The 22,025-nt window shown below is 41.2% G+C and overlaps 2 protein-coding genes across 2 annotated transcripts; one reads left to right on the top strand and one right to left on the bottom strand.

The window, feature by feature from the left end:
* The first annotated feature begins 6,939 nt into the window (after positions 1-6,939).
* On the top strand, positions 6,940-13,591 carry cd59b (CD59 molecule (CD59 blood group) b). Its single transcript, XM_083762642.1, has 3 exons — positions 6,940-7,067; positions 7,830-7,931; positions 12,866-13,591. Exons 1-3 carry the CDS (start codon positions 7,013-7,015, stop codon positions 13,078-13,080), a joined length of 372 nt encoding a protein of 123 aa, XP_083618768.1. The 5' UTR covers positions 6,940-7,012; the 3' UTR covers positions 13,081-13,591.
* Positions 13,592-15,766: 2,175 nt separating this feature from the next.
* On the bottom strand, positions 15,767-21,699 carry kcnj11l (potassium inwardly rectifying channel subfamily J member 11, like; the record flags this gene model as incomplete). Its single annotated transcript, XM_083764144.1, has 5 exons — positions 15,767-16,242; positions 16,479-16,686; positions 17,335-17,604; positions 18,936-19,178; positions 21,541-21,699. 5 exons carry the CDS (start codon positions 21,697-21,699, stop codon positions 15,767-15,769), a joined length of 1,356 nt encoding a protein of 451 aa, XP_083620270.1.
* Between the last annotated feature and the right edge of the window lie 326 nt (positions 21,700-22,025).

Raw genomic sequence — 22,025 nt, 5'->3', positions numbered from 1 at the left:
GCAGGCTTTCTAGTCCCGAAAAGTTGCAATGCAAAAAAGGAAGCCATCGTTCTCACGATAATAAAAATCTAAACATTTTTGTAAAAAACATCTTGTTTAAAACAAAATCTGCCTAACGATGATGTCACTGGTGGACGGGTTTCCGAACTGCCCACAGCCCTCCTATGCGACACAGACTGAGTAGAAATAAATGGTGGTATTTTATCATGATTATTAGTGAGGACCTATTATATGAAGATGGGTTGAAAAGTGGTGAAGTGGTCCTTTTAAAGGATAAGACCACTTTTTTTGAGGTGGAATCTAACATTTTTATGAAAAAAAGAAACCACATGAGTTTTGGTGATGCTCTATATTGTCTGAATCAACTTTGTTTGTGTTTGTTTACGTACTAAAAGAGTGACTTTGAGAGCTGTTTTAGCTACAATGTAAGTCAATGAGGAGCATATTTTGAATTATCAATTTCTAATCACTGGAGCAGTATTTCTTTATTTCTTGTCCACATTTGGAGTTGCATCATGGCAAAGTAACTACACAACCCAAACCTCAAAAAAAGTGGTCTTACCCTTTAAACTAAAGGAGCATTGTGTGATTTGGAAAAATCCCGGTGCGCCCCGGTAACAAGACGCTCTCTACAGTGGGGGGGGGGGGGGGGGGGGGGGGGGGCACGCCAAAAGGCCAACAGCACGTGCACCAAGCCCCGCCCCCACTCGATCATGATTGGAGGAAGGCCCCCTCTCATCCTGATTGGATGAAGGCTGGCTAACCCATAGAAGTTGTTAATGTATGTTTTGTAATACCGGTAATAATCAAAATCTACAAACTAGTAACTAAAAGTATCAAATAATTCTAGTGGCGTAAAAGTACAATATTTGCCTCTGAAATGTAGTGGAAAAGTATTGAGGAAATACTCCAGTAAAAGTAAAAGTACGTCAACATTGTACTTGAGTTACTTTCCACCACTGCTCCGTTCTTACAATTACAATTTAATGTGACAGGAAGTTATTTGTGGTCAGTTATTTGTGTACTTCCTGCTCAAAGAACTTCCTGTTGGCAGTTTTATTTTTATTTTTTTATTGGCTCAGGATGAAACGTCCACCTGCTTCACGTCATCGTGGTGGCTACTGGCTTGACTTCGTTTTTATTTTTTTAGTTCATTGCAATATTTCAACAGTTCTGCTTTATTGTTCTATTACTGCAAAAACAGAAGAAAAAAAGAATCAAACCTGGCTGTATCGATGTCTTTGCTTTTGAAGATTATTACATTTTTGCACGTTTTTTATCGTATGCATGTTATTATAAACAGACCAAAATGTTTTAAAAAACACAACTTTATTTTAGTATTTGGAGATAAAGGATGCAGTTTAATGTAGTTGGATTGAATGTTACTTCGATGATGTGACACATTACACCTCTATATGAGTAATTAAGGGACTACCTGGGAGTCAATGGGCGCTGATGGGGCGCTTGTTTTACAGGTTTCTGGTCGAAGGACTTCAGTGTTAGGGTTGAGATTAGGCATAGTTTTTGTGAAGTTAGGGTTAGGTTGCATAACACCGCCCTACTAGTAGTAGCAGCCGGCACTGTAAAACAAAGCGCCCCATCGGCGCCCATCGACTCCCAGGCTGTGTGAAAAAGAGAGTCCCAGTCCCAGTATAATTAAGGCTCATGTTGAAGCTTTCTTTCAGAATCCAAAACTCTTCTTATCTCTGAATGCGACACATTTTCTCTGCTGCTTGTTCTTAATGAACTCTGACCCTTTGGTTGATTGTAAACTGACTCCAGATATGGGTGGAGTTTGATTAATGCTGTTTGTTTATGTTCACTTTTCTATTTGTTGTTTGTTCATGTTTGTGCTGGTTGGGAATCATTTCAGAACTACAATAGGCCTTTATTGTCATCAATGATCAATTGTTTGACTGAAAGTCTCCTTGCTGAAGATCCCCTGACTTCTCAATATAATGTTTCCTATTTCAAAATGCTTACAACATACATTTTTAAATATATCTCGTATCATGAAGGTTTGCTGTTGATACTTTGGCTTTTATTTTGCAAAGTATGAAAAATCATTAAACTGTTCCACAAAGACAAAGAGCAGTAAAACGAAAAACAAATATAAAGTATGTACAGTTAGTCTCTTTTTTTCCACCTGCATTCTTTTATTCCTTTTTCCGTTCCGTTTGTGTTGGTACAGAAACATATTTCTGGTTGTGTTACACTTACAGTACTGCATGTCCTCTATGATTCAGATAAGGATTAGAAAAGATAAGGAGGAGAAAAAAAACGTTCGCTCTGAAAGAATATATATTCAAAGATTTGTGCCACATTTTTACGATTTTTCAAAAATAGCAGACCTACAAGCTCGTAGTGCGCCACTTTGTAGATCTGCTATTTTTCAATAGCTAAAGTATAACATAATGCTTAGTTAAAACACCAAAAGGATCAAGTTGAAATTGAATAAGTAATTTAAGTAGTACTTAAAAGTAATGTTTTTGAGACATTGGATATAGTGGCCCTATCTTGGGCACGCCTTTAGCCTTTATACCAAAACATCTTTGCCATATTTTACTATCTTGAAAAACATTTTAAAATAGTTCAACTAGCCGATCTACATCGACATGGTGTGGCTTGTGGATCGGCTATTTGAACCAATTTAAAAATGTTTTACAAAATAGTGACAAATGGCAATATGTTTAGGGATAAAGGGTAAGGTGCAAGATATATAGCAAAGAACTAAAACTTTAGGCCCTGACAGGTTAAAAGTCTCCCTCGTTGCTGTCTATAATGTATTGGTGTCATATTTGACCTCCACAGGTCAAATATGACACCAATCGGTGATATGCCTTAAAACGAATCAGTTGCGCAATTAATTGATTTTTGAATTGGTGGTGAATATGCACTTTTATGTGGGAAAAATAAAATAGAACATAGTCATCAAAAGTAAACGTAGGTGCTATACAGAGAGAATGTTCAGTGAAAAAGAGGTTCCCAAAGTGGGGTCTTATGGGTCCCTTATGGGTCTGTAACTCTAAGGGCTGTATATGCCTGTCTTAAGTACCAGGTCTTATTCCCTAACTTGAGTAAACTAAAGACCTGGAGGCGTGATCAATGCCATTTGGCTATTCTGAGTGTCCAAAGAGCATTGATCACGCCTCCAGGTCTTTAGTTTACTCAAGTTAGGGAATAAGACCTGGTACTTAAGACACGCAAAATACAGCCCTAAGAGTGTACAAATGGAACCATTTGTACACTCAGAGTTAAATTATCATAGATTTTATAATGTAAATTGGGGGTCCCAGAGATAGAAATGTCATTAAATGGGGGTCCGTAGACTAATGCGGGTCCTTGACAATAAAATGGTTGAGAATCCTGCTAGAGCCGGGATTTTATGTGATTAAGTGATTCTATGTGGTGAAATATGTGTGAAGTTGCGAAATATAAGTTTCTAAAAAAGAAATTGACCCCTGCATAATCTGCACCTGAAGTGGCTGATTATGTGGTAAATAATGAGAACACATAAACACATTTTTCTGGGGGTCTAATAAAAGATCTTGCATTGTCAAACCAAAAGACAAAACGTCATCACCGTCTCTGCGTCTAACAAGTCTATAAATTGAGAGCTTGCTGTGCTGTGTGTCCCGTCTTGGCGGTTCTGGAGGTCTTTGTGAGACCCACTACAACCCCCTCCTCTGTCCTCTTACCAGGGTTGTGTATACGTTCAACTCAGAGCTGTCTCCCAGCAGTAGATCAATGTTAAAGTCAGAGAATGAAATGAGCTTTGTCCTGGAGGAGGGAGTCCTCCAACAAAACGCCTTGTTGAACAGAAATGTAGGTTTCTGTTCGGGGCAGTAGAGGAGAAAGATTTCTCTTTAACGAGGTCTAACACAGTGGTTCTCAAACATTTTCATGTCAAGGACCCCCAAATTGATGCCTATTTAGGCCATTTGGTTGTTGTTAGATTTAGTATGGAACTGGAACCTAGATTATTATAATAACTTCAGTGGCTAGAAATTTGTCCGATAACAATCTGTCATTAGACACATTTCTAGCCACTGAAGTTATGATAATCACTATAATAATCTGGTGACCCTATTAAAAAAAACACAACAAGCTCACAATGTGTTGCGATGCATTGTGAAAAATAGCAGATCTATAAGCTCAAGCTCAAGCTACGAGCTTGTAGGATTTTTGAAAAGTCGTGAAAATGTGGTGCAAATCTTTGAATATATATATTTCAGAGAGAACATTTTTAACTAAAATATTGGCTTCTGGGGGGTCCCTGACTCCCTAGAACTACATATTTTGAGATGGGGGTCCGTAGGATTTAGAAGACTTTTTTTTTAAGTCAGTCCAAAATGGGTTAATTAAGTACTACTGGGGAACGATGCATGTTGAGAACATCATCATCAATAGGCAGTGCATTCTGTCATGTGGTGGTTTAGGAATTGGGACACTGTCAGCTTTCACAGTGCTGTCCAGATACAAGGGTTCAATATTATCAACCAGTGATTCATAAATGTTTGCCTTTCCACAACAATTTTGCTTGGTTTTCTCTGCATGGCAGAAACCAAAGCCCAAATACTATAGCAAGGAAATTCAGGAAATGGAATTGGCCGGCAGAGTGTTGTCAAGATTGGATCCGGCACACCAGAGGGTTTTTGCCCCGGTTGCCTGGCAAGGGACAATATTGCATGTGACCCAGAACAAAGACGTGATGCTGAGGCACAATGAATCTCTCATTGACTTTGATTTAGCAGTTGCACCACATTTTGAGTGTACTGTAAGTAATGTGCTTGTCATTTAGTTTTCTTTGTTAATTGAGCTTAGGCTACTGCATTTTTATGCAAGTGCAGACATTCAAAACTACCTGGCACCTGCAGTACTTACAATACTGTATGCAATATATTCACGGTAAGTTGTGATTACTATACTTTTTTTATTGCAAAATGCCTTTACAATTAAAGAAAATTCTGTAATTACATGCCCTGCATGCAGTGTTCTAAATGTAGTGTCTACTGAATGCTCTGTAGTAGTGTATGCATTGGCTGTGTGTGTGTGATATGAAAGCTTTGTTTGATTTTGAGCAAGGTTTTGAGGCAATTTTGTCAGAAGAGTCAGGTATTTTGTGAATGTAGTTTGACCATATGCAACAGTGGCGATTAACACACAAAGAACTGTGGCCATCTGGACAGAGACAGTGTGGATTGTCCCTGCCAACACCAAGGCACCAACGGCTAGGCAACGTGCATAATTATCCAAAATGATAGATCATGTTTTTTAATGAACAATATAAGAAAAAATATGAGGGGCAGCAATAATCCAGATGTTAGAGAAATGACCTTCAATGGTATTTTTGTTTGAATCCCCCAATCTGACTGGGTGATAAGTGAACGAGAGATGTCATCCTCCCCATCCCTAAAAAGATTATCTTGACAAGACTGCAGATTTCTCAGTGGCAACGAGTTACACACTGGTTGGTTGTTTACTAGATAGTCTTCAGGCGTGAGTGAGTGAGTGAGTGAGTGAGTGAGTGAGTGAGTGAGTGAGTGAGTGAGTGAGTGAGTGAGTGAGTGAGTGAGTGTGTGTGTGTGTGTGTGTGTGGTAAACTTTCACTTGACAATTAAAGGTTAAAAACCAGTACAGTCTGATTGTGTGGGCTTCAAGGAGACAGCGTTGGTTTGGTATTTGAAGTCCGCTGGCGTATACTGAGTCAGTGAGTCTGACACCAGATGAGTCATGACATTTATCATTAGAAGGCTAAAAGATTAGCTAATAGAGCGTCGCAGTCCCGCCCCCTTTCATGCCAGGCCCAGGAAATAATTCCCAATGCATTTTTCCCATAGACATTTCAAAAAGTATTTATTTAAAAATGGTTACGCCGCAGACAATAATTACAAAGCAGAAAAACCTGCCGTTTTCTTCTTCTTTTTAATTCTTTGTTCGGCCCCAAAAATTGTGTTTGTTGTCATGATTTGTCACAACTCGAGTTGGCTTTGTACGAGGCTTAAAAGGTCTTTAAATAAATACTTTTTGAAAAGTCTATGAGGAAGATTAACGGGGAATCCTTTGCTGGGCCCTGGTAGGGGGGCGGGACTGCGACAATAATTCATATTCATAAAAGTGTATTTTTGTAATGATTCCCAGCTCTGCATACTGCGCACTGCTCTTGGAGCCAGTTAAGAGTCTTGCTCAAGGACACCTCGACACAAAGCCAGGGGTTGAACTGGGGACCTTCCGGTTCCCAGACAGCCGCTTGACCTCCTGTCAGAAACAAATGGTCCGGATGTTCGCTCGAGTCCTAAAAACAGGGCTAGAGTACAGCCTTACCTCCTGAGTGAAAAAGTATATACAGTTACAGACATGGCAAATAGCTTGGAATAGAATAACGTGTACATGACAACTAAAATCTCCATGGATCAGATATAGAATATTGTGTGTAAACTACTGTATATAATTATGATTGTGGTCCTCATTATTAGATCGATAATGCTGCTCTACCGTTATTCTACTGTTGGAAGTCTCTGGATGAGAGAATCACATAAACAGCTGGAACATAATCTGAAATGAAAATTAAACGAAAGCACGCCTAGAATAGATGGGTTCTACATATTTAGCACACATTTGCATATTTTGAATGACCATCTAAAATGTTGTTACAGGGGGCTTATTCAGAGGAAATAACATAAATAAACGTGAGTAGGCCTACTATAACCCAGCTTTGCTCTGACTGCTGCTGCCAAATGATTGTTCCAGTGTGTTCCGAGGGCAGAAGGAGTGGGGGGGACAGGGGCCTTTTGTAGCCCGATGGACAAAGTCTTTCTGTCTAAAAACTGTCTGTCTGTTTATCCGTCTATCTGACTACAGACAGATTCTGTCCCAGTCAGTCAGTCTCACACACACACACACAGATATTTGCTGTCTAACCCTGCCTGCTGTGGAGAGAGCTGGCCTGCCTCCGACTTTATTTGAATTCTATTTTGTCATTATCTTTTTAAAGAGGGGGAAAGCTGAGGAGATGAAGCGCTCATGTCTAGGACTGTTGATGATATTTTGGGGGATGTTTGCTTCAGGTGAGTTTATCTCCAGTACTAACAATAATCCACCCTGAACAGATATTCTGTAATATTATTATAGTGAATAGTAGTAGTAACAGTGAGAAGTACTGAATGTGTTTACTTAAATTTAAGTTGCTATAATAGCAGAATTCAATCGACTACTGAAAGAAGGGACCAGTCTAATGATCCAGAGCTCGTCTACAAACACAAATCGCTACAATTTAAGAAATACAGACATTACTCACACAACCTGTGAGTCCCACAAAAAGGCACCAGATCATCATTCCTCCAAAGAGCATACAAGCTTTACCAGAAGTTATAGAAACGTTTTACTTGTTTGACGTGTTTGGATGTTTGATGATGACTTAGTTTATTTTTTGTATGTCATCTCAGTCCTCTTGAATTTGTAAAAAAAATAAAAAATATCAGATTTCATACTGTTGCAATGTTGTTTTCTAAAACATTACAAACTGGAAATGTATTGTACTGTCCTGCATTTAAAATCATATTTGGTAAAAGTGTAAAAGTATTGGCATCAAAATATACTTACAATACCAAACAATCAAACATGAAAGTACTCAATTAACTCTCAAATGTAGTGGAGCAGAAGTACAAACTTCTAAAAATATAGAAATACTTCAAATCACAAAGTCTTTTCTTCCTTACTATTTTTGTTCCGTGCAGAATATGGACGCTGGGGTTCAAGTGGTTAACCTCCTATCACTGTGGTTCATGCTTCAGTTCCTCATCAGACACCGGTTTGTGTTTTTTTTTCAGGTGCAGCGCTCCGCTGTTATAAATGTTCTGATTACACAGGTCGCTGTGAGAACGTCCAGGAGTGTACCTATGAAGACTCCTGTATTTCCCTGAGTGAGAGAGGTGTGTTAATCCTGATTTATACTCTTGTCGTAGAGTATAAATGAGCCATTAGCCTATTCTGCTGTTATCCTTACAGTTTTAATACTGACATCATCAGTATCACGGTCAATCTCATGGTCAGTGTCACGTCAGTGTCATGATTAGTCATGGTCAGTATTATGTCATTGTCATGGTTAGTCATCATGGTCAGTATCATGTCAGTGTCATGGTGAGTCATGGTCAGTAATATGTCAGTGTCATGGTGAGTCATGGTCAGTGTCATGGTGAGTCATGGTCAGTATCACGTCAGTGTCATGGTTAGTCATGGTCAGTATCACGGTCAGTCATGGTCAGTATCACGTCAGTCATGGTCAGTATCACGTCAGTGTCATGGTTAGTCATGGTCAGTATCACGGTCAGTCATGGTCAGTATCACGTCAGTCATGGTCAGTATCACGTCAGTATCATGGTTAGTCATGCATGGTCAGTATCATGGTCAGTATCATGTGATGTGATGTCATGTCATTGTCAGCGTCATTTCACTATCATGCCATGGTCACCCACCCTTTTTCCCCTCACTGTATGGGGCTATATATTGTGCCACCCCTTAACCCTTATTATCCCTAAACTAATTTGCCATTTTTTTGCTATTTTAAAAAACCTTTTAAAATAGTTCAAATAGCCGATCTACAAGCTCACAATGTCTCGATGTACAGTATATCGGCTAGTTGAACTTTTTTTAAATGTTTTTCAAAATAATCAAAAAATGGCACCAGATGAAGCCCTATATGTTTTTTCCCCTTTTTACCTCCTCTATGATGATTTCCTTTTGGCTATATAGAAGTGTATATTTGTACGTCTCTAAATGTTATGATGAATTGAACATGTTGGACCCTCAAGTGTTGGTAAACAAGTGTAATGCTTTATGGCGTCGTCCACAGTTAACAGTTTTGTATTGAGTTGTGCTTGAAATGTACTGTAATTCTCCAAACTGTTAATAAATGAGTACCACAGACGAAAAACTGTCAAAGTCCAAATTTGATTCTGACCCCTCCACGAAAAGGCCTCGTTGTCCTGACCCCTGTTTTTCGTCTGTGGCATTCAAATACTTCAGTCAGTATGATTTCAGCATCATGGTCAGTATGATTTCAGTGTCATGGTCAGTATGATTTCAGCATCATGGTCAGTATGATTTCAGTGTCATGGTCAGTATGATTTCAGTGTCATGGTCAGTATGATTTCAGCATCATGGTCAGTATGATCTCAGTATCATGGTCAGTATGATTTCAGTATCATGGTCAGTATGATTTCAGTATCATGGTCAGTATGATCTCAGTATCATGGTCAGTATGATCTCAGTATCATGGTCAGTATGATTTCAGTATCATGGTCAGTATGATTTCAGTATCGTGGTCAGTATGATTTCAGTATCGTGGTCAGTATGATTTCAGTATCGTGGTCAGTATGATTTCAGTGTCATGGTCAGTATGATTTCAGTTTCATGGTCAGTATGATTTCAGTATCATGGTCAGTAGGCTATGATTTCAGTATCATCAGGGTCAGTTGTGTTGTTTATCAGTGGTTCTCAAAGTCGGGTTTGAGGACTCCCAGGGGTTTCATTGGGTCCTCAGCAAATAAAAATGTAAATAGTTAAGCTCTAGGCCCTGGCATTTGTGGTCTTCATGCCCAAAGACATCATTATGTCAAAACCACTCCCACTGAATGTAGACATTTACTATAGATTTACTGTTTAAATATTTAACAGTGCATCAGTAATAATAGTGTGTTCTAAATATATATATAAAACCAAACAATTGTGTTAGTTGTATTTTGATTGTTGCTTGTCAAACGGTAGCCTATTTAATCTGATTGTTAAATTACTAGTTCTGCACGGTTGCTCCTGTTTGCATCCTGACTAGACCCATTTAAAATAGTAGTAGGCCTACGTGTTTCGTTTATAATAATGCATGCTAATTATTATTATTATTCATCCATACATGATAGTGGCCTAGCACCACAGTGATCCAGTCACAGCCACACAGTCCAAGTTTAATATCATAGTGCTCGCAGCTCACTTGTCTATCAAATCATCTACTCATTGCCTACATACAAGTTGTTACACGTACATGTAATATAGTCTACTAGCTTCATACTTCGAGAGAAACGCCAACATCTGCGCAAAAGCAGGACCGCCAATAGCTCTGGTCCATAGCTCTAATGCGCGCATTAGAGCTATGTTACTCTCAACTTCCGCCGCTCGCATGAATGCAGACCAGCCTCTACTCTTTGGCGTAAATAAAAAGAACGTTTTTGCTACTCACCAAAACAAAGGCGAGTTGTGTCATTAGAAAGCCTACTTTCCTTAGTGGACGCACTCTGAGCCCCCCACCACACGTATAAACTGTACTTTTTGGCCAAAAGGGGATTTTGTTTCCACCGGAAAAAAGATATTTTTAGTTACTCCGCTGCGCCCTCTACTGATATTGCCCAGAGAACTGCCTCATAGAGAATATTTTTCCTCTGGTGAAAACAAATCCCTTTCTGGCCAAAAAGTACCATTTATACGTGTGGTGGGGGGCTCAGAGTGCGTCCACTAAGGAAAGTAGGCTTTCTAATGACACAACCCACCTTTGTTTTGGTGAGTAGCAAAAACATTCTTTTTTATTTACGCCAAAGAGGAGAGGCTGATCTGATTTCGATTTGAGATTTAAAACGGAAAGTCCCATAGCCTTACTGCACAGGGCAGAATCGTAGAAGCAGTAGAAGGTTATGGACCAGAGCTAGACCGCCAACAACTGGATGCTCCTCCCTCAGGCACCATAACTAACTGTAACTGAACTCTGACATCAGACATCATATGATATGAGCGTAAACTCTGTCTTCATCTTTCTTACAACCACATTCACACGCAGTACGCAGACAAAAAGAGCACACTGGCACAGCGGCCAAACAACACAAGCACTGTAACGCACAGGCACTGCCACAGCATGGCGCACACACCAACATGCGCATGATGGCACTGGCACTGCGTAAAGACGCACAGTACAGATTCAGAAACTGGCAAACTGCAGCTGCACCCAACGCACAATAGAATAGAATAGAATAATAAACGACGTGTCCCATACCTTATTGAATGAGCATCCGTTGCACCATGTCCCTGGCTGCCCATATTTTAATGTGGAAATAAAGCTTCGCTCACATCATGCAACTTGACAGTCACTGTTGACAGAGTTGAGAAGCAGTCAGTGACTGAGTGAGCAGCAGCCACAGGCGTTGTAGGAAGAAATAGCAGGTGGGAAACACCTGGTAGTCCTACATATTAATTTGCATCCCATTCTTCAGCAGCAGAGCGACAACAACACTCTTTTCAGTGGCCAGACGACTTTGTTAGTTTTAAAACATTTTCTCGCACCAGCCTCCGAACATTTGAGGTTAAGATTTAAGACTTATTAGCGCGCCACCCTCTAGCCTACTTGTTTTCTCTGTCCATTTTCACCTTCCTGTAGAATTCACCTGTTTCATATATCTAGTAATCCCGCCACCTTTGTTTTGAAGTGACGTAATTGTTCACGTAGTAGAAAACCACTTCAGTGGCTGGGCGGGGGGGGGGGGGGGGGGGGAGGGGACACAGTCTCCGCCTCCTCTCCCTCAAAGTCACTTAATTTACTCAGGTTTACTCATGCTGCAGGTTTACTCATCTGCGAAAAGAATCCCCATATTTTGGGCCATATTGGCCCAATTCGATTCCAATGCGTTCCAATGTCCTCAAGCCCTGAACCCTCATTGATTTAAGTGACGTCAGCTGGCCTGGAGTCCATTCATTCATGACACTTTTACTTTTAATCACTTTTAAAACTCGTACTGTCCTTATTTACAGTCAGTGCTAAAGGCTGGGATTGTTTATTATTATTATTATTATTATTATTATTATTATTATTATTAATTAATTACTATAAAACATCATAAAATAAGGTGTGAAATTGCCTCTTTCTGTAGCATGTTGTTCAGAACATAGCCTTTCTTATTGCGACCACTAACTATAGAATTGTGCATTTTTTGTCACTCAAAATCCCCATACAGTACATGCAAGCCCCGTCACTCAAAATCCCCATACATGGGGAAAGCCCATATGTGACCAGGTCTCGTGACATCACTATGACATCATATGGGATGATAGTAAATCAGGGATCATAGTAAATACGACCAGCTGTCGCAATTAAGCCCATAGAGATCCCTGATGTCATGTATGGATATATGTCAAATCCTGTTTTGACATTCCATATGTTGATCCTTCCCCATCCATCCTTCCTCTTCGATGTCTCCCTTTTGACTGATACCTGTCCATTTAAACTCTATACGGGCCTGCCCCAAAGTAATTTGTGCAGCCGCCACGGCAGCCGACGAAAATCTCCATATACGGACCTGACCTGTTCTAACGTTCCATATGTTGATCTGACCATCAAACCCGGTACACTCAAGACACACTCCATATATGGCCAGTGAACGTGACCAAGGTCGCTTCTCGCCCTCAGGCCCTGTCGCCCTCAGGCGTCTTACTGTTATATATCTATGATTCAGAAGACTTGTATAGAATGTCACTTCCTGAAAACTGAATCCATTCTCTTTGGATCAAATAGTAAGGCTGACGTCTGTCTGGCTTCTCAGTTAAAGTGGGTAACTAATCTGACCATATTGTCACACATCCCGACGGCCTTGCCCTTTACTGCATGCGTAACAGGGTTGAGTGCGACTGGGGGATGGAATTTATTCAAAAACTAAACATGACCAGCAATAAAGCACAGATAGATATATTGGCGAATGGCATAATTATGGATTTTTGTACATTTTTCTTTGGTCCACTGCTGCCTAATATAATAATTTTGGGATATTTGACGTTTGTTTGAGAACTACCGTTGTTTCTCATGCTGTTGTTGTTGTTGTTGTTGTTGTTGTAGGTGGTAAGACCATCCGTCAGTGCATACGATACACAGACTGCGACAACTCTCGTCTGACTCAGATGTTTCCCGCCATCTCCGGCTTCACCTACAGATGCTGCAGCAGTAGCCTGTGTAACACGGGCAACGCCGCCGCCCTGGCGGCGTCAACGTCCACAGCCGCCCTGGCTGTCCTGGGGTCAATGGTGGCGTTGTTGTGGGGTCAGAGGTCGTAGACCAGACCTTTGGTCTTGCTCAGTGGTTCTCAAACTTCTCAAGGACCCCCAGTTTGGCATGCACAGACCCCCATAACTCAGAGAGGGTACAAATGTGTCCTATTTGTACCCTCTTTGAGTTAGACCGGTGAAGGCCTATTCATACTCCAGTTTTAGGTGATAAGGTGACACTGCATGACCACCGAAACGGTGGTTAGAAAAAACAGAGAGATGTGTTTGGAGGGGCGGTGAAGCGCTTACCACCGCGGCGTGACGTGATGTTGTAGTTCACCTAAACCTGGAGTATGAATAGGCCTTAAGGGTTCCTTAACTATCAACTTAGATGAGGACCCCCTGGAGCCCCCTCAAGGACGTTTAGGGGTCCCCGGACCGCACTTCGAGAACCACTGGCTTGGCTGACTATTAGAACTAATGCCTGGTCTCCACTAGGTCCTCTCCTCACTCAGGTTATTGGTTACAACTAACCACTTGGTCTTAACCAACACCAAGGTATTTAAGTTTGTAGCGCGACTGCTGAATTATTTCTTTAACCTGAACTAAAGCTAGTTTTATTGTATCAATATTGTTGTTGTTATATTAGCTATTATAAGTTGAATAGTAAACACAAGGACAAATTAAATGTATTTACCCTCAACCTGGTCTAAATGTTGAATGATGTATTACTGCATTTCCAAAACACTCAGCGGATGGTGAGAAACATCAGTAGACATCATTGTGAGATTTATTTTACATTTTAAGAAATACTTTGAAAATAAAAAAAATCCCATGCTGGTTTTAGTATTTTGGTAATGAGTTGTTATTGGACTAGAATGAAACTGAGAAGAGACGTGAACAGTTGTTAAAGATTAATCATCATCAGCTTGTGTGTCATTCACACTCGTTGAGTTGCAATGAGTTGCATTGGTGTGGTCTACCTTAAAAACAGTTTTGCCCCAACCCGACCCTTTGGTGTGGTTTGGGCTTTAAATAACAACTTTTACACAGACAGAAATATATATATACATGTGAAGTTTCTGGAAACTGAACATAACACAAAACTTTTGTGGTTTTTGGATCATTTACAGTAGGTATACAGTAGGTACTAGGTACTATAAGAGCTGCCTTCCCCTGCACCAGTATTATTATGAAGTGTTATTTTACACAGTAGTGTGAACAATGAAATAAGCCAAATAAAAGGCCTTGTTGTGACCAAAATTGGGAGACCCCACACAAAACCACACAGTGAGGCAAGAAGTCCAAAGTAAATGTTATTTTATTCCACTATACAACTATAAAACCAGGGCAGTGGAAAATGGGGAAAGGGCATAGGAGGGGAATGCATCAATTCAATTTTCAATATAGGGGGTGGGGGGTCTTTCAGATCCACTATTCATTGATCTTTCCACGCTAGTAAGATGCATAAACCATTCTTATGCCTAACTGTGGGGTCTTCTGTACATACAAAAATAAATAAATAAAAAATGTAATAATAAACTGCACTCTCTTAATTTCCGGTAATCTGCTGGTGCCAAGTTTACAAACAAATTGATGAGAACCTTTCCTTCATCAACATCAGACAGATTGTGTGCTACTGTTTATCGTTTCATATACTAGTCATTGTACTTATTTTCTGATCTATGTATTTGATTTCGAGCTGATGATGCTGAAGATCTGAAACCTCTCACCAATCCAAGTAGAGGGAACAAACAAACCTAACTCACCTACAAGCTCAGCAGGGCCAGAATGAAATAAGTCACACTCACAGAGGCTAAACGACACGTGGAACCATGGCTGTGCCACTGGTCAATGCTTTCACACTCACACACCTAAACCTGAACTGGAAACCTGACATCCCCCTTTGAGCATTACTGGGACCACTTCAGAACATTGCAGAACAAATCCATATCCAGGAATTCACATTGTAGACATTACTTAAGATAAACTTTATTGTCCATTAATTTGACATAAAATGGCTTTGGCACAACAATAAAACATTACAAAAAAATACACAGGTGCATTAAAATACTATGTAAAATGCATTCACATTAATTAACACAGCAACAGCGATCATGAGCAGTGGGGATTAGACTATTTAAAAAATATATATATTTAAAATGTCCACAGCAGTTGGCAAAAACGAAGTTTTGTAACCCTTCTTTTTAGCCAATTTTGCCCTAAGCCTCCTGCCCGATGGCAACAAGTCAAATTCAGAGTGAAGAAGATGGGTAGAATCATTGTAAATCTGAATTGCTTTTTTGGTTATGGAGTGGTTGTATATGTCCTGAAGTTGCAATTGTTTGTGGGGATTGGGGATTCAAATTAAAGAATAATGAATAAAATGCATTGTGTTTTATGAACACAAGGAGAAATGACAATTATTGGCCCGGTTTCCCAAAGGACACATGGTGTAAGAGGTATGTTGTAGAACATGCTCAGATGCCCTCTAGGCCTACCATTGCGTTGCACATCTATGCACGGAATGTCTATGTTCACAGGCTTCTGTGTGCGGCCTAGAGAGCATTTTAGCATGTGCTACACCATCCATGTGTCCTTTGGGAAACCAATATCAATGTCTTGATGAACCTCATTTAGACAATTAAATTCCTGGTTTATCACAAGGTCTATTGAAAAACGGGTCAAGTGAATGATGAGTATGGACCTCAGTGTCTGTTCACTTCGTCATCGTTGACCGGGGGGGGCAGGCATATCATTCACTAATATCTCCAGGCCACATCTCCTCCTCCTCATCCTCCTCAATCTGCCGGCCAATCACCTCCAGCTGCACCTTCTTCTTCCGTCCATTGTCCGTCTTTGTCGGCTCTACCACCTGCACTTTCTCTGTGTGGGGCTGGGCGTACCAGGGCTGGGAGGCCGATGCGTCACATTGGACCCTGCCTCCTTTGCGGAAGCCGCCCCTGCCAGCTCTGACCAGTCCCCAGCCCTGCGTAGACGAGCCTGCCGCTCCTCCGCCCATGTCGTGCTGCACTCCCCGTATTTGGTCGAGCTCCTTGGCGCTGAGCGCGGGCATGCGCACCGCCACGGTGTTCCCGAACTTACTGTAGTCCACCGAGTAGCGGCCATCTTCCTCCGTGAGGATGGACACGAAACGACGACCCCACAGGATCTCGTCCGGCGTGTAGGACGTCCGAGCCTGCATGGTGATGCCGGTCGTCTCCACCACACCTTTCAATCAAACAAATGCTGATCAATCGACTGTCAATCAATCACAACACACGACCACGTGTCAATCAACCACACCCACCGGGCCAATCAGCACTAACGGCCTCAGTATTAAAACTGTTAAACTGTTCCACTAATTATTATAATGTATCTATCCTTTTTAATATAATCTCATCATGTTTACCTTCCAGTATAATGACAACGATGATACTAATATTGTTATAATAAGTGTAGTGTACCTTCCAGTATGACTATGATCTCAATGTCTTCAGAGGGTAGGGAGTTGGCAGAGACTTCGTACAGAGGGCTACCTCTTTCGATGGTGTGACTTATGATTAAAGGTGACACCAGGAAGATGCCGTTGCTACGAAGAGGATTCTCCACCTGGATGTCCAGCTGACACACCGGGACGACCTCCCCCTCTGATGTCACCGTACGGCGAATCACCTGTAGTACCGACAACACAGCTTCTGAACTTTAGAGACTTTACAACGACGCACATTGTTACACACACAAGGAGGGGCGAGATCAAACTGCGTTATACACACAACATTAGAGTTACACAGACACAATTCTACTGTTATTTACAGCAGTGGTGCTGTGAGGACGTCAAAAGAGCGGGGACATTATTATTATAAAATATGCTGGCCTCGAGCAGGCCAGCATTTGAGGACCTAAGAGGGCGGTTTGGGACATATCTAGGCAGGCAGTCGTGGAGGTAGGAAGCAGTTGAGACGAATAACAGTCCACACTAATTATCCATAATGTATAAATGATGGATAAGGGGTCAGGACAGCTATAGTTACATGCACAACGTTAGATTTACACACCAACTTTACAGACACTTTAGAGTTACACAATTTGCACAACTTCATACTGTATTCGGTACACAATTACGTCAGAGACAGACAACTGCAGAGAACATCACAGATTCAATGTTACCATCAGCTTCAGAATGACTCAGCTTCAGAGTTGTTAATACGCTTCAAAGCTTCATTGACGCATATGCCAACATTTTCTAAACTACCTGTACTAGCTGTTTCTAGTTACGGTGGAAATGTTTTGCCAAGTTAAGATGGTATCTTTTTTGTTTACCTGTAGTTGTATAGTGGCAGAGATGATCATGCTCTTTCTCAGGTCTCCAACTCGAAACATGAACGTTGGTCGTCCGTTTCGCGGAGCGATGACAGCGTTCCGGGAGAAGATGAGCGTCTCGGCACGTCGGTTAGCCTGAGCCGTCTTCATGAACACACAGCCAAGCATGACGGCATTGATGATTAGACCCAAAATGTTCTGGATGATCAGGACGACGATGGCCATCGGACACTCCTCTGTCACCATCCGACCACCAAAACCAATCGTTACCTGGAGACACAGAGCACTACATGGTTTAATTTAATGGTACATTTGGGATTAATGCTGTATGCATGGTGAAGGATTTTCTTGTAACATTAATTTGGCCCTTTTTTATTTGATAGGACAGTAGCCTGAAGAGAGACAGAAATGGGAGCATGCAGGCAGAGATGGTGAGAGACATGCAACACAGTGGACGTACTGTGGTAGTACTGGTATTAGTAGCCTAGTAGTGGAAGCTCTAGTAACTGTAGTAGTTAGTTAAGAAAAACCTATTTCCAGTTAGTGAAGAATGCAGCTGAGCAGTCAGACTGTTAACTATAACCAAAAGAGCAGAGCACGTTACACCAATCGGACCTTTGTTGGTTACCTACCGTACTGTACTGTACCTACTGTATTCATTTTAGAATTTATTTCAAGATTTTATTTATTACTTTTAAGGTCTAGCCCCTCAAACAGATTATTTAACCCCATATGAGCAGGAGCATAGCCTGAGATTCCCAGGCAGAGCCCGTTTGTAGTTCCAAAGTCTTTTGGAACAACCCTTTTGGCAATCAGTCCTAAACACAACCAGGAGCCAATGTAGTGAAGCTAAAACTGGAGTAATATGTTCTCTCATCATAGTTTGAGTTAAAACTCTGGCTGCCGTAATTGCAGTAATCAAGCTGAGAGAAAACAAAGGCATTTTGCATCGTCCAACGACATAATAGGCTCTAATTTACGCAATATTTGTACGTTTAAAAAAGTCAATCTTGGTAACATGATTAATATTTGTGTAGGAGCCGATCTACAATAGGCCATCACATCATGTATGTGCCATCATGCCATGTCTAACATTCCTGTTAGTGTGCTTTGTCACCCTCTACACTCTACAGACATGAGAGGACATAAATACCTGGCCATCAGAGGGCCAGGTGTTGCTGATTGGAGGTTCACAGCTTTTTACGTCTGTTTTGTGTTCTACACCTCCTTCTATTCTAAGTTACAGTTTATATGCTAAAATATTTTTTATTTTGTTTTCAACTTGGATGGAATAAACCTTTTGAGTTCAACTTTAACTTTTCGTCTGGACATTCCTCATTTCCCTTTTTTGGTCACGTTTGCTGCACAAAGCCAGTCAGTTAGAAAAAGGTACTCTCAATCAACCACCACAAGAACAAAAGGTCTCTACAGTTTGTATTAAAATTAAATTCCCAACCAATAATAGTACTACTATGAACTAGTACTAGTATGAACAGTAGTCTAGTAGTAGCAGCAGCAGTGTTACTATTCCCTGGACCTGAATGTGAAGTGTAATTATAATTGGCAGTAGACAGCAGTTACAGTAGTAACAGTAGTATTACCTGGACCTCTATAGAAAACAGGAAGGCGGAAGTGAAGGAGTGAATTGCAGTGACACAGGGTTCCGGGGCCGGGGGACCATTGGGGTCCCGGGGGGCTTCCAGGTCACCGTGAGCGAAGGCCATCAACCACCAGACCATGGCGAACAGTATCCAGGAACACAGGAAGGCAGAGGTGAAGATCAGTAGTGAGTGCTGCCACTTCAGGTCCACCATGGTGGTGAAGACATCCTGCAGGAATCGGCCCTGTGTGACGACACAAGAGACACCGGAAATATAGCACAAGGTCAGACATCTACAGTACATACAGAACAATACAGTGCACATGTTATACGTTATCCTTGGTTACATTTGTACACGATCAACATTTAAATTAGCCTCGTGGACCCAGGCGTTTTGTTAAAGATGAAGTGCCGTGATCTTTGTATTTTTTCATGTGTTTATGAGGGGACAGTATTTCATTAGACCCCTTGCCCCCTTTCTGAAACCAGCTCCTCGCCACTCGCCCTACACACTTGCCCTCGATATGCGCGTTCACGCGAGGCTGCGCCATATTAAGTGTCGTCCGAAACCAAGCAGCCTTGAGTGGAAGTGGCTTATAAAGCCCTCAAGAGCGAGTCTGTGCCGATCTAGACTCGATTGCCTTGTGCAGCCCTGCTCTCTGTCCGCATGGAAACCGCGACCTACAAATGGAAGTGCCACCACAAATAAATGATAAACTCCTCCTAAACAACCTTCATCTGATGCAGAATAGACAACGCTCCAACTGATGTTCACAAAGGCTCTTTATTTACCCCACCGTGAAAAACTATAAATGAAACCACACAAACAAAACAACTTTTAACACAATGATTTATAAACACCATGGATGTATATAACATTCATTCAACAGTCATGCTGCATTTCCTTTTTCCATATTAATGAAATCCACATGTCACACAAACATACACGATGCAATGCAATATAACTGTACAAACAAAATAACAGGTAACACAATTGCATGATGGTAACCATGGCAACGAATGGTGTCTGTTTCCTGTTTCTTCACAAGGAGGGCGAGTGTATTTCCAAACAGTTTTTTATACCCAGCACCCTAATCAAGGGAACTTGATTCAGGTAACCTCCCGAGAGCACTTCAAGTCAAGGGACTAGTTTCAGAAAGGGCCCTAGTGTGGTTGTTATGTGCAATGATGTCTTCCCTTTGTATTTAGGGTTTCTTCCTGGAGGCTGAAACCTTGACAGCCACAATATCATCCCCTCCCCTAACCCCTCCCCCTTAGCCTTTATCATACAACTACAGCTCAACAGCTGTGGGTACTGCAGCTGTAGGGCCTACTTAATGAACTGGTGGGCATGTCCACATAAAAACAACATTTTAACAAATACCGAAGAACAGCACTTACTGTATCTTCAAACGATAAAAGGAGTGTAATTTATGCTAAAGAATTTGGGTGAAACCTGCCCTCCAGAGGATCAGGTGTTCCACTGTACTATTGAACAGAATAGAATAGATCTTTATTGTCATTGTAACAAACTAAATTAACAGTGCAAACCGATCGGTGCATCAAATCACTAAAATAATATATATAAATAAGCTAAAAAATATATAAATAAACAACAAATACACACAACCATACATGCTGTTATTGCACAAGCCCCTATTGCACTTGAAACATGTATTGCCGCAAGATATTATGTTTTAGCAGCATTGAGTGTGATTATCACTAATCACACAGAAGAACAGCAATCCATGTGCTTCAACTCATGAGGAGAATTACAGATGCGGAAAAACCATATAATTAAAAAGCTAGGTCAACTGACAGAAAAGCTATTACTGCTGAACAAATGGCTGTCACGTTGAGTGTCCTTCACTGCCACTGGCGTGGTTTGTGGCAACACAATTCATCTAGTGGCTTCATTGCAAGCTTTAGTGAGAGAAAAGCAAGCCAGGTTCTTCACCAAAATACAGCAGCATCAGGGCATGCTTGATGACCCCTTGTGGTATGTTACTACAGACGGAGAACCAAGTCATGTATTCTCACTTAACTGAGGTAATGGAGAAACAAGATCATATTGAGATTTGAGAGTGACCGAAGGGACATGATTGATAAACTGCAATCCAAAGAGGGAACAATAGATATAAGAGAAAGAATAGAACTGGCTGGATGCCAGGTGGCGGTGCAGGACCAAGTTAACAGTGGATAAGGCAATATAAAAATAGAAGACTACACACTGTATCTTTGTAAAGCTCCCAGTCAAAGGCTTTATTATAGATTAACGTTTCGACACAGAATCTTCATCAGTTTCGTTTTTTCATACAGTACCACTTGAGCAGTGTATTTGTCAATGTAGACTGGCATATCAAATGAACAGCACATACTGGTGTGTCCCCTCACACAAGACATCAGAGGAACATGTGGACATGAGTTCACTGATCCCCCCCCCCCCTCCCCCCAGAGTGTATGGACCTCTAATTAGTCCAGTGTTCAAGTGGTGTTTAACAAAATTAATGTAGAGTAACTAAAAGCACCACCTGGTGGACACTTGTGTTGTAGCAGTGCAGGAGGTTAGGGTTAGGTTTCCATGCATGGTGAAGTTTGGGGGTTACCTGTTCTCTGATGTTCTTGTGTGCCACATTACAGGAGCCACTCTTGGTGATGAAGCGAGCTCGCTGGGAGCGCGAGCGGAAGCGGTTCCTCTCCTGGGAGCTCTCCGCCAAACGGGTTAACAGGAAACCGTCAAGGAGCAGGCCCTTCCTGGCCAACATCCTGGGATCAGGAATCATGTTAATGCAAATTACACATTGACACACAGAATAAATCTTTTATGGTGTGGCACCAATTAAAGAGGTAATCTAGAAAAGTGCATCCCCTGTATGTCCCTCCAAGTTCTTCCCATATGGAGGTTTTGCTATACGAACAGATTTTGGGTCCTCCTGAACCATAAGAGAACATCTGTCAACTATAAAAGTAAAACTAAATTGCAGATCTTCAAGCTCACAACATCGCATTAACACACGCTGTGATTTTGTAGATCAGCTATTTTCCAAAAGATTCATAATGTTGCTGGGGACCTCCTGGAACCTAGAGAAAA

The sequence above is a fragment of the Protomyctophum parallelum genome (genome assembly GCF_964188405.1).
Source record: "Protomyctophum parallelum genome assembly, chromosome: 4".
NCBI lineage: Eukaryota > Metazoa > Chordata > Actinopteri > Myctophiformes > Myctophidae > Protomyctophum > Protomyctophum parallelum.
This window is presented reverse-complemented; position numbering and strand designations above follow the sequence as displayed.